Below are 13,662 nucleotides of genomic sequence, written 5' to 3'. Positions count from 1 at the left end.
GAAGACATAGTATGACTAGAGTTGTATTTAAAACAATTGGTGTTTTAAAACTCTGTATTTAAACTTGTTTTAAATTTTTTCCATTTCAAAAGTTTAATAATTATGACATATTGTCCAAATACTTGGATTAGAACACCACGCATCGTCTGTAGTTTCGCAATTAACACACCCGTTCTCGATGGTGAGCCAATACATTTGACATTCCGCATGCATACACATAATTTCAAACGCTACAAGGATGTTCCCTTAAATCGAAGGAAGTTTGATCGTAGATCTTATAATTACTAGACAGCTCTGGAATTACTCAAAAATGTACACAGGTAAACCTACTATCGTTTCGCCGTACATAATTCGCGACAAGTTGGCTTAATATTGTGAATGTATTTTAATCCTTTACAAATAAATCAATTAGCTTATGTTGGCAAATGAAAGTAATAAGTAACTTGTGGTGCAAAAGACATATGCTGTTATAAACACCAAAACATGATTTTATTGAATAGAGAGAGAGAGAGAGTTTTTATTTTCATCCAGCCAAAATACATAACAAACGGCAGTGATGGTCGTACAGAAAATATGCATGCACATTGCACAGTATTCGGTATTAGATGGGAATGATCGATAAGACCGTGAAGGTGCTCTAGTCTGATCACACCAGCATCAAACAGGTACACTTGACTCTGAACAGTCTGGCTGTAAAAAATGTTTAATTAAAAAAGGAAAACAGAATACAAATTGAACGATGGTAGCAAATGATCAATGAAGCAATGTCTGGGCGAGGTAGGGCAACAGTGTAACAGTGAATAATAATGATATTATCAACCAGTTTTTGTTGCTATTCGATGGTCACGAACGTGCGGCCGTGAATAATCAATGCTCCTATACCGAACACAAAAGCGAGCCGTACGTTCGCATCAACAACTCTTTCAAAGCAAGCAAATTTTCTTTAACGCGAAATAATGTAGGACTATGCACAGCAGAGCCATATTCTTCGAGACGCATCGGAGACAGTCCAGATATGAAGTAAAGCTTATGAATATTGAATTCATGACATCAATAACGTCAGCACTTATTGTGATTACAGTGATACGACCAAATGTTTTGGAATTGGTTCATTAGAATGCACATCCCTGATATAAACAAATTCAAATAAAACGAAGGGCTAAGATGTTTCTGGAAGAGTTCGGCTAGTACCGTCAAGTGTAAAAAACTATACTAGTCACTGAAGCCCGTTCCTACTTCATATTGATGTCTTCATTCTCGCGGAAGGTTTGATCAAAGCGACAATTATGTTTTCAAAGGATTATAGTGTAAATATTACCTCGAAAAGGTCACAATTCTCAGATCGCGGGAAATGTAATGCCAGTAGTTTTGCAGCGGAGCTATAGGCAATAGGTATCTTGTCGTAAATAAAATTATGCTCTTGTACACGCAGTGCATTCTTGAAAATATAGAAATCTTGTCAGCATCGGCATCAACGAGTCATTGCATAGTCTTACAGCTGCGTTGTGGAATTCTAATTGTTGGGCCTTAACCGATAATTGAAAACACCGAGTAAGGACAGAACCGTGAATGGTTATTACCGAGAATGAACAATACCGACAATACCTCCTAACTCGAAAGCGCATGGTGGCGAGCAAGAGGGAGAAGCGCTCCAGCATGAACTGGGGTAGAATATTCAGAGTCCAATACAAACAAACGGAAGTTCTACTTGTAGCAGTGTTGGGATGACTCGAGTCACCTTTTTCGTATGACTTGACTTGACTCGAGTCACTTTGCAAAAATGACTTGACTTGACTTGACTCGACGCTTCAAAAATTCAGATTGACTCGTGACTCGAGCATGTCCACATTCAAGTCGAAATACAAGCAATTACTACTAAATAAGTACAGTCCATCCTCAAGATTACCGGACCACGACTGACCTATCGATCTCGCTTCCCATGACATGCCGCCCTATTTCTTGTCGCATTATTTTTCTATACTATCTTCTTTACTTTCATTCAGTGTGCATGCCTCCTCTTTACATCGCCTAGGCCAAGGTGGGTGTCAGATTCCATAGACTACTCCTTGTCGCTTCGACATCTTCCTGTCTTTTTATTGTATCGCATTTTTGTGGTGTATTGAACTGATAAAATTGCTAATAAACCAATGATGATGATGATGATGACTCGAAGCAAAATTTACGAGTCAATTTCAAGTCATCAAGTAATCGATGTCGAATAAATCACCGTATCTTGTATAAGTTCGGATTGTTAACCGATCACTCAATGATTGTGCGTTTTACCGAGCCTCCATTGTTACATCACTAATGAATTAATCGTTAGCGCAGTGATCGAAGCATATAGCTTACATTGTCGTAATCTTGCTCACCTAAACCAACCCTCTTGCGTGCTTTAAATCGAACGAATATTGTCCATACGTTTATAGTTGTATATCATGGATATATATGTGGGTAGGGTATTGCTCCGTATCCTTTTATTGAACCGTCTGATGCTTCATATGCTATCCTATATTTTGGCTGAAAATTATAGATCAGGGGTGGGCAGAGCTGCTTCACGCGCGAGCCTCATATCAAAAATCGTTGCCTTAAACGAGTCACAACACAAAAATTGATATATACTACTACTATATTTCGTCACAAGGGAATGTAGGGTATCGAATGAAGTTTATTATTGTGTGGTATCAGACGATGCGTCTCCACCTACGCTGCAAGGTGTTTGAAATCGGACTGATATGACGTTAAACAGTGCGGAGCTCGGTAATCATAATAACTCCTAAACATGTCGTTTTTGGGTAACTTTTGGAATTGGAAATTAAGGTTTTGGTGTTTGGTGACGTTTCAATTCTAGCTGCGTGAATATTGGGCGAATCTTGACGGAAAGGGCACAATGGGTTACGTTCATTATCACCGAATGCACATTGCACACTCATTGAAGAGTCACAATCTAAGACTCAAAGAGCATGCAGTATGCGGCTCGCGAGTCGCAGTTTTCCCTCCCCTGTTATAGACTGAGGCTATACCGCTATACTTGTGTAGCATGACAGTTCTACATATGATGGGCGATCGAGCGCCTTCTTGCGTGTATAATCAACTCTTTATTCGTTCCTCGATTCAGAATAAATGGGGACTCCATCCGTATTAAAAACAGTTAGCAATATGCAATGACCTTGAATCATGTACGGTATCGTACTTTGAAAATTCAACTTGACTCGACTAGTGACTTGACTCGTGACTTGACTTGACTTGACTCGAGTCACCTCCAAAAATCGGGTGACTTGACTTGACTCGAGTCACCTTTGAAAATCGAGTGACTTGATTTGACTCGAGTCAAAATCCGCAATGACTCGAGATGACTCGTGACTCGAAGGTAGTGACTTGATCCCAACACTGACTTGTAGTATATAGGTAAGCTGATATGTAGATGATGCATTTATTTATCAACATTCCTATACGAAGGACATATAGGAGCGTCATTAGCGATCAGCTTGAAATTCGTTGGTCGGTTTTTAAACGAGTCCATTGCCGAATAACGCTTGCCGTTCGACAATTCAGAATTTACTAAAAAGTCAACATTCTGAGGAAGAGTCGGTGTGTTTTTGACATCGAAATTCCGCATGAAGGGCTCTGAGAACAGAACAAGCGAGCATCAAAAGATTGACTATTGTCGGTACTGCCTCTGATTACTGGTTTTAGTCGAAATATGTCAGATTTTGATAATGCCAATGCCGGCTTTTTCGGCAACAACTATGATGGGTATTAAGGTAACGGCCCATATTTCTGATATCGGTCGTGCCCTTATAGTTAAAATATTGTGATATGAAATTTCTTCTTATCACGATACAGTCCAATTTGTGACAAACTACGTTTTCATCAGATTTATTTGTCAATACACAGATGGATGTATCAGTCGTTCTCATCTCTAAATTAGCCTTTAGTATTCTCCACCGAGTCCAAAGCATTCGTGGTCGTTTGAAGTATCATCAATCCAGTGAGGCCATCATGATAATGTGTAATGAAATGAAACAGTGTAGGCTATATGTGATGCCGCTTGGTTGTATGAAATTTCCCGGCATAATAATAACAATTTCTTGTAGCTTTTTTTATTTCCGAAAACTTCAGCAGCGCAAGATGACCTAGCAGAGATTGATGTAAAACACACACACATTGTACTGATCGTTGATTGCTTTGGAAGGAAACTGATTTGACATTCCGAATACTTCCGATTGCCGAGCAGTAGATTGCAGATAAACCTACGTGAAACTCCTAACTTTTGGCAGTCTGCCATCAGTAGTTTAGATGAAGAAAAACACGTACGTCTGGTTCGGTGCTAGCGTTATACCTAGTACGTGCGTAGTTGTATGTACTGAAAGTTGGCGGCAGCAGCTGAAAGACTATTTCACACCGGAACCGAAATATCACAAGGCATCAGAAAAGTAGAAGTCCAGACACGTTCGAGTCATTCAATGATTCCATCTAACCGTCAGATGAGGATGGCTATTAATCTTTCTAGTTGAACTGAATCAAGATAATTGCAGATTCCAAGGCTATATATTACAACGAATGCAGGCATAGCAACAGTAGCCAATTCAAGTCATAGCATCAATAAAGTACCTTGTTTTCTCTCACAGTTATTGTACGCCCGACTGATCTTCGCAACCGGAGATTCCATTATCATTGTGTCTTGGTACGACGGCGGCTACACTTCGGCATATCCAGATTTCGAAACTCCTTAGATGTGATAAAGGCTAAAACCAAAACAGATTAGTCAACAAAATGACAGGATGCAACTAGGGCTGGTCACAATGATTCGAGAATGGATGCAACTAGGGCTGGTCACAATGGTTCGAGTATTAATTCAAATGATTAGAGTTGAGAGGAGAAAGCTAATTTTATTTTTCAAGTATACCTCTTTGCTACTGAGAGTTTATATATCAATGACAATGATTGTTTCGATACTATTTTCCTCTGTCGGAAGAACTGTGAACATCGATTGGTCGTATCGCATCATAAGGAACATGTAATAAAAATCCACGTAGCATACGATAGTGGAAACAACATATCTGCGTATTCGTGATCAAATCACAGCATTGTCACAAAGCGCAATGAAATTTATATTGTTGAAAAAATACCCGAATATCTTTATTTTGATTGTATTCTTCGTGATAGCATATAAAGTACAGTTCAACTTTCCAATCGTTCATACTTTTGCGACATCATATTGTAGTGGTAATCGAATCGATTGAAAGCCCAACACTCGATTCAGAAACGAAATACTCATGCATACGATTTTGCCCAGCTCCTCCGTAACCTATGGAGCATCAACGCTGTACCGGTCAGTATGCTGTACCGGGAGACTTTGAGCGAATTTAGTTGCTTTGGATGGTGCACGTTTTGGCCACTTTAGGAATCAGAAGAAGTTGCTCTTCCAAGGACATGGACGTCTGCCCACGGCCTTGACAATGTGGACCCATGTGGACGTCCTACAGACGTGGTGCTCACTCTTTGAACCCTGTAACGTTTATTATACAATCAGTCAACAAATATGCTTCAACCAGATATTGACAGAAGACTACTTAAACGGTTACTGATACGTGAACATGTCAAGCACAGAGAATGTCGCCGAGGAAGACCACAGTTCCTCGAAATACACCAGACTTTCTCTCGACGGATCAAGTCTAGCAGGTGACTATATGGTTACAATCTATGTTGCCAATCGCTTGCAAAGTAAATTAAGTACGGCATTTAAATGGTCACCAACGAATCTCATTTCATAACTAGGCCTACTCGTATAATCGACTGATGACTCAATAAGAGTATGGACAGGCAGGTCGGGATGCAAACGGTGCCATTCTGACTTTAAAATATACGGACGTTGCAGATGTTTCTGTTTAGGATATACCAAGCATCTGCAATCATGGTCGACCAAAAGATTTGCTATTGTACTTTTAATACTTTCTGTGATTGTATTAACAAGTGGAATAATATGCCTCGCCATGGCCACGAAAACGCCATGCAGGTCAACAGTGGTCTTTAGAAAGATTGCACATAACCAGGTAAAGAACGCCACGTAATGAAGCTCTTGTCGATGAGTTTATGCATAAGTGACCTTTCTATTTAGACGGTCAAGTCGGGAATAATGAAGGTCTTCGTTGCTCCGGTAAGCAGATAGGTTTCTATAAACACCATGTTCCAGACTCGAGGAATGCTGTAGTCCAGGGGTGGGCAATTATTTTTCTCCGCGGGTCAAATGAGAAGCAGAAAATATGTTGGCGGGCCGAGTCAGAAATTTTAGCTGTATTCTCAAGCGTATTGATTTTATTTATAAATTGAAAGCAGTACACTAAATGGTGCTCAATGGATGTGATGATATTGGGGAATGAGAAAGTTACGGTTAATCACCCAAAACAAAATATTTATTTTCCGTCATATCTCGAAACAATGGCGACCAGACCAGACCCCCATCGGGGTACACATTTTTAACACTACTTCTGAGAGAGATTTCTTGTATACACTAACGCCCAATCGCGCGAAGCGCAAAGTTTTTTCATGATTGTACTCAGTTTTACCGTCCGTTTACCCGTCTGCTATGTGAAAAGATATTGAAATCGCCAAAGCGTAGTAAACTAAAAGACGCACACTATTCTAAATTGGAATTTCTTCATTGCCAAATATTGCCTATGGACAAGGACATCGTGGTTGTCGGTCAACATAAGGACAGTCCTTTTCGGCCAAGGTTTCCTCGTTGTCGAACTTTTTCCACTTTACTTTGTTAATTTGATCAGAAGTTGCAACTACAGTGCCTTCTCGGAGTCCCGTGTTTGCCTAAACTTCATATGTTTTGTTGCGTCGTGGCGAGGTAATGGCTGACGCCGAAATGCCCAATTCTATAACACATTGATCTCTAAATCTCGCACAACGCGAGAAAAATTTGAAATCAGTTGCATAAATTAAAACAAAATCCATAATTTATCTTAATTCACGAAATAATTTTGTGCCCCCTTCGATCTTCCCCCCCAAATTGGGGAGGGGGGTATGGCGTGCGAGAGGTACGGTCCTGGAATCCTATAAAGCTTATTGTCTTGGTCGCTGGTTTCTGGTCAGTGTACAGTTTAGGGAAATGGCGTCGTTTTGAACCAAGCTTGCAGTTCTTCAGCAATTCGCCCTACCTTGACCGAGTGTATATCTTCGTATTTTTGTCATAGAACCGACTTAAATTGAACTCCTTAGACACGACGACATGCTCGGCACTAACTACGAAAAAGACGGATTCACCCCTGACTCCAGGGACTCCTCTTTGAATTTCAACTTTCGGCATCATTTTTTTGATATCTTTTATGTGTGATGATGACTCATATAAATCACGGGAAGTGATTGACTTGTTTTACGAATTAGGGATTTGGAATAGCATCACGTAACAATTTGAAACACAGACCGTGTAATGCGTAATGTGACAATGAAAACAAAGACGGTTTGTTGACTTATTGTGACTTTAATTGTAACGGCATAATTAGCTACATTGACTTTATTTTGAATCTGGACTACGCATGTGAGGTACATATAGGCTTCGTAATCGCAGAATGTTAATGAACAGGCTTGATTGTAAACGAATTTCCGGTTCAGTTTATACATCCTATGGTTTTAGTCCACACAGCAACAATAAAAAGTAGGTTTGATATTTTGAATTTCAAGCAAAATTTCGCGGGCCGCACTTTGCCCAGGCCTGCTGTAGTCAATGGTTCTCAACCGTTGGTCTGTGGCAAGTTTCCTGCATGTCCGCTAAATATCTCCGAATTTTGCACAGATATCTGCCAAACTGAACATATCATTCGCCAGTGGACCGGGACACTCCTTTGTATTCACTGGGAAGGTTAACGAAACAGGCCCGCGGTAAGTATCACGATTGCATCAACGGATTGGTGCATTTGACTAAATCTTTGTAGGAAAGATTTCGCTTTAATGAATAAAGTCGGCAGCCGAAACACAAAGATGGGCACATGAAAGTGAGAGAGAATGGGAATGGCGTTGCCGGACTGAGAAAAGAAGTCCTCAGTGTAACCTTTCCAAAGCAAAGTCACATAATGTTACATCTAATAAACTGACACACAAGCGATTCGCTCCGTCGTTATTGCCTTGTATTAATAAAATATCAATAATAATCATGGGGAATGCGTTTGGTACGCTCAACTTCCAATAAACCACTCACCTATCTTCTACAGGTCTGTTGACGTTGAGTATTTGAAAGCTAGTCGAAGCGGCTTATTTGTCATCTTATCCATCAATACTGCGCTCAGTCATCTAGTTTACCGGACCACGACCTGACATACCGATCTCGCCTTCCGACACATGCCACCTCTTCTTGTCACCTGTCCTGTTTTATTATATTCTTTACTTTTCAATCAGTGTGCATGACTCCTTTTTACATCACCTATAGGCAGGCCGTGTTATTTTTGGCATATGCCAAAACTGCCAAAAATAACTTATTTTTGGCATTTTCGATTTTTATTTTTGGCAGTTTTGGCATCGTCCTCTTAATAGATAGTTTCAGCCCCGAATTAGTCACAAAAACGCTTTATTTGGGCTAGTTTGTCAAAAGACACCACAAAATGTGCAGCATCCACGTATAATCAGTGCCAACAAACAATAAGAAGAAGAAAAAACCTAACGATTTCATAGGTTAATAATATCAAACGAAACCACAAAATGTGCAGTATCCAACTGAATCGGTGCCAATAAGCAATAAAAAAGAAAGAAAGCCTAACAAACACGCTCAACAGCTGATTGTTACAGCTGTTGAATAGACTTAACTCGTTTGCACTGTAACAATGCTTCCAAACTCAGGTCAGCTAAGTTTCTCCTAAATTCATTTCTCGCCCAGCGAATCTGCGAAATATCGGCTTCAACAGTAGCCGTTGAGGGAAAGAATATTGCCAGTCATCCACAAAAGGTTTTCAGAGCTTCAAAATCTTTGGAGGGCCGAACCGGCTTCCATGCATCATGAAAAGAGATCACTTCGCCAGTGCCATCGATCTCATCGCGGAAAGAATTTACTTCCCGATCCTTTTCCTGGAGTTTCCTGTGTTGTCTCTCAACACATTCTATTTAGTAGCCCGACTATCATTTCTCCTTCAGTCTACCGATATATTTTCGGAGGACTTTTGTCACTTCAGGTGGCTTTAATATTACCAACTCGCATGGAAGAGTCCTGGGAAGGTTAGCTTGTTTAAGAACATTGACGTAACAAGACTGTCTGGCAAAACGAGACTATGCAAGCTCAGAAATAGCCAGACAGTTTGTTGCGTCACGATGTTCAACTCGATCACAATACAAAAATCGTGGTTGATTTTGGGGGTTCCAGTTCCATGAGCAGAATATAATTTACATTTTATTAATCAGTACTGCGGCAGCTTCTCATTGATACCCGTTTCATCAAATTTAGCGCTCGACAAGCCGGTCAAAAATGGTCGTAAAATTGCCTTTGGACAAATGGAAAGTATGACGTAAACCAAATGCAGTCAGCCGTTCAATCTCGCTGTGCCCACACAATTTAGGACACCATGCTTTCACCCCTAATGGGTGGGCTGGACCCAGATTAAGACACCTGCCTTTCACAAACGCTCTTCTCGCTTGTAACGCGGTCCTGTTAACACAACACCATGAACGAAATACACTATTTGGCAGGCCGTGTTATTTTTGGCATATGCCAATTTTTGGCATTTTCAAATTTTTATTTTTGGCAGTTTTGGCATCTGGCTCCTGAAATGCCAAAAATAACACGGCCTGCTTATAGGCCAAGTGGGTGTCTGATTTCGAAGACAACTCCAATTCGTTTCGACATCTCCTATCTTTCATTGTATCGCAGTTTCGTGGTGTATTGAAATGATGAAAATGTTAAAAATAAATTTAATTGAAATTAATACCTTGATAAACATGAAACTCGAGAAGTTCGCATAATAAAAACTCATATTTACATCATCGATATTATTCAATGACCAGCCCCAACTTCGTATCACAAGCCACACTCTTCGGACCTAAACTTTTTTCCATTTTGTGAAGTTACATTCTACCGCACGTGTTGATGTAAGGGGCGTTGTGCTCTCTTTATGATGTGGTCTGAAATGTAAGTTGGAAGTTTAAAATACATTTTCACGTACTTCTTCCCAAGTATCGAATGTCCAATCCGTCATTACAAAACAAACAAAGTAAAACGATAATGAAATTTTTGCAATACCATCAAGCTAAATAGTGATAATGACTTTCGGATTTTGGTATTTTCGTATGTTGTGCGTCCGTGATGTTGAGACGTTGTCGAACCAGTATCTGCCACCCAATACTCGAACTACATCATTCATAATGTAATTATGCAAGTATCGCAATTTAAGTATGTTATAAATCACAGATGGTACATTAACCTCGACAACGCAAGGGGTAACGACGAGAGAGAGGTTCATTACCATTTCAATCCACGCATGGACAAGAAGTTACTCGTCCGAAATGCGAACGCGAACGGCACATGGATAACCGGCAGAGATACTGACATGAATTCCAAACCATTTCCATTTCATTCGGGGGTTGAGTTTCAGGTGATGTGGATAAGTTTTCATTCTTCAAGTATGTAAGACATAGAGCCATGGTGCTATAAACCTCCGAATGAAAACGTGAAATTCCAATCAATGACGCATCGCCGGTCAAAACAGTTCGGTATGCAGTAGACATATTAATCGCGGTATGCAATTGTAAGCCTGTGCGACAGTAAAGATTAGTGTTCTTTGACTGGCAATAACATTTCGGCATATGGATGCTTTACAGAAACAGGAGAGGCAGCGCTACTTTAAGCAGTCTAACACACGTCAATAAGATTAGTGCAGTGGTATGCAAGTTTGATGGTTGAAGAAAATATGGAATATAAACCGATCAGAAATATGTTCTATATTTAGACTGAAACATTGCATTTCGAACCGCGTTATTGGACCAGACAAACTAGGTCATCAGTGCCGAAGCGGTGCCGTCAAAATGTAATATCCCTATATCAGTTGTTCCTACAACCTTTATAACCTGAAGAATCCTTACGACAATATTCAAGCCTTGTGCGAGACCCGAACGGTGGCTGAGTTTCAAAATCGAAAATCTATTATATTGAACAACTATTATTACCGTAGATCTGTTGGACGAAATAAATTGTGCCATTGAAACATGATATTCGCACACATTAAAGCAATTACAACGAAAATGGGGCAAATCAGTGTGACTTCTAGTATACGAGTCGGATGCGTGGCTTCGCAACCCCTTGGGTTCGTTTGAGCCATGGTTGAGAACCAGTGAACTATATACATAATGTTATTCAGTTTTGGGGTATATTAGTGTGTTGTGGCTAATTTTGCTACGGGGAACCGCCCATGCCTCACCTACGCCACCAAAACTGTCGCCTCGTACCAAACTGGTCACGAATAAGCGAATACCGTGCCAAAGATGTACATCGAAAGTACGAAGTAAAAATGCCGATGATGGCGATAAATATCCGGTTTATTATTGTCTATAAGCCACACCTCATTTACCCAGTGTGTTCCAAAATGTAACCAGTAGATTTTATTACAGGTGGAAATTATCGTCCTGGACGACAAGTTCGTCACCTACATAAATAATGAATACTACTTCGACTTCTCTCCCAGGCTTCCGAATTTGCCGGCAATCACGCGAATCGTTATCGGGGGAAGCGTCGTGATGGAGAGTGTGGTTGTTTTGAGGACATTGGCGTAGCCGGGGTTGAGCAAGTTACCTTTGCCCCCAAAGTGTCGATATTGATATTGAGACGCCATGTATGTTCATTACGTGTAACACTAGATCCGTGAGCTCACTAAAATGTTAAATACTGCAATGTTAACATTCCTACTTCCCTCTTAACATTTTATACTGTTTACGACTATATGTCTCAGGATTTCGCAAATTTAGACGATAGAGCACTGTGTTGCGCATTGTATTTTCATTTTCGAAGAGACCTATTGAGACTCTCCCACATCTGGCGCTGAAAATATTAATGGAAGAGTCGATTTTAGGATATATCACTTCGTCAGCGTTCACCCATAATAACTATATATTCCTATTTCGGGCATAAAACTCATGCAACTTTGCGTATCGATTTTCTGTCATATATGTGGACATATAATTCCAAAATAATATGTAATGCATGAGATCACCATTGCATCCTCGATAACTTCTTTCTGTGAGCTGATTTCGGTCGTTTAGATGTCGAATCGGGAGTTACCCATCTCGTTTAATATAGTACATCTGTACTAGTAGGTTACTGCATACTATATTGCAAATCGAGTTTATTGCAAGTTTTCTTGTGAGTTGCAGCGGCCAGCCTTATGCATTGGATTCATTATGAAGATTGTATCGTCGTTAAGTGCAGCATCTGGATGGTTTACTTTACTAACGCCTTACGAATTATTTTCATGATGAATTTCGAACCAGATTGGTACTGTGATGTCGCGTAGATAGTCAAATTTGCTACTGGTTTCTGGCGAATTGAAATATGGAAAATATATAGTAAAAACCGACTCCTCTATTTGTGACCAAATGAAATCCTTGATGTTAATTACCATTTGGTTTATGAAATACATATATGAATTCCGGCATTGTATTCACATTATAACCAGGACGAAATCTCTGCCAAATAGTGTCGACATGTAACGAGACAAATGCGTGTTCCCAAGCACGACATGAACGGTCGTGAAACGCAAGAATGCGGATCTATTGCGTCAGTATGAATCAAGTATTGCAGCAAGCGGGATTCTCCGGTTGATAAATGAGCGCATAGGCACTGACTTTTATTCTTGCATGGGGTGGCGGCAGGTGCGTAACCAGGGTGTGTCGAAACCCCCTCCTTTTGAAACGCAAAACCCCGTCCTTATGAAATGATCATTCTGATGCTAATATTCAGTTGCAATTCAACAAGTCGTATTATCATTGTTACGCGCGGCTGCGAATAACTAGCGAGATTCGTCTGTGCACGCGACGCGATATCCCACTAAGATCATTGCGAAATTAGGTTATTGATTGCCGAGCGCTCGGCATTCATCGCTGTACTGAGCAGTTACACGGCGCGACAATTCTGGAATACGAAAGACAGGCAAGAAGTATGATTACAAATGCGTGCGGTCAATCAGTAATTATTCCTTACCGGCAACAAAACGGGTTTTTACTTCGTATTGAGTAGCTCTCATCGCGAAAATTGGTTACCGAATAAAACATCGACTTTAACTGCATTGCTGCATTTCCCGATTTACGTTCGCACATCATAACTGGATTATTATTATGGGCACCAACACTACCAGGCACACGCAATAAAACACTATTCAACATTGTGCTCAGAGAATATTTATCACAAAAATGGTCCACAAAATATTTTAAACGCGGCTCGCGGCCCTCATCGATGCAAATATTGCATTTTAATTTGTAGAAGGTGAACGTATATTTGGTGGTCAAATCGCGATTGGAGATGGTGTTTCTCAGAGCGCGCGATGAAATCTAAGTTTCTAGCGATGAGGTCGGATTTTTACATCTCATAACGATCATTGGTTTGCTGAACTCAGCATCACTATGCTGTGCAAAATACATAGTAGGCCTAGTGATCTATTTTATCGTTCTGTACAATCGGACGGCAAG

The 13,662-nt window shown here is 40.3% G+C and overlaps 1 protein-coding gene across 1 annotated transcript; it reads left to right on the top strand.

Moving 5' to 3' along the window:
- The first annotated feature begins 5,534 nt into the window (after nt 1-5,534).
- Nucleotides 5,535-12,632, top strand: LOC145442893 (galectin-8-like). Its single transcript, XM_080320932.1, has 6 exons — nt 5,535-5,682; nt 5,893-6,053; nt 6,119-6,157; nt 7,802-7,887; nt 10,397-10,580; nt 11,593-12,632. Exons 1-6 carry the CDS (start codon nt 5,598-5,600, stop codon nt 11,752-11,754), a joined length of 717 nt encoding a protein of 238 aa, XP_080177058.1. The 5' UTR covers nt 5,535-5,597; the 3' UTR covers nt 11,755-12,632.
- Nucleotides 12,633-13,662: the final 1,030 nt, after the last annotated feature.

Source organism: Botryllus schlosseri, chromosome 7 (assembly GCF_051294905.1).
Source record: "Botryllus schlosseri isolate E-star chromosome 7, Bs_hap1, whole genome shotgun sequence".
Lineage (NCBI taxonomy): Eukaryota > Metazoa > Chordata > Ascidiacea > Stolidobranchia > Styelidae > Botryllus > Botryllus schlosseri.
The sequence above is the reverse complement of the archived record's forward strand: the minus strand, read 5'-3'. Positions and strand labels throughout refer to the sequence as shown.

Coding starts and splice junctions, on each gene's coding strand:
- LOC145442893 (XM_080320932.1), top strand. CDS start 5,598: ATGTCAAGCACAGAGAATGTCGCCGAGGAAGACCACAGTTCCTCGAAA. Junction 7,888..10,396: donor GTTAACGAAACAGGCCCGCG/GTAAGTATCACG, acceptor TATAAATCACAG/ATGGTACATTAACCTCGACA. Junction 10,581..11,592: donor ATTCGGGGGTTGAGTTTCAG/GTGATGTGGATA, acceptor ATTTTATTACAG/GTGGAAATTATCGTCCTGGA.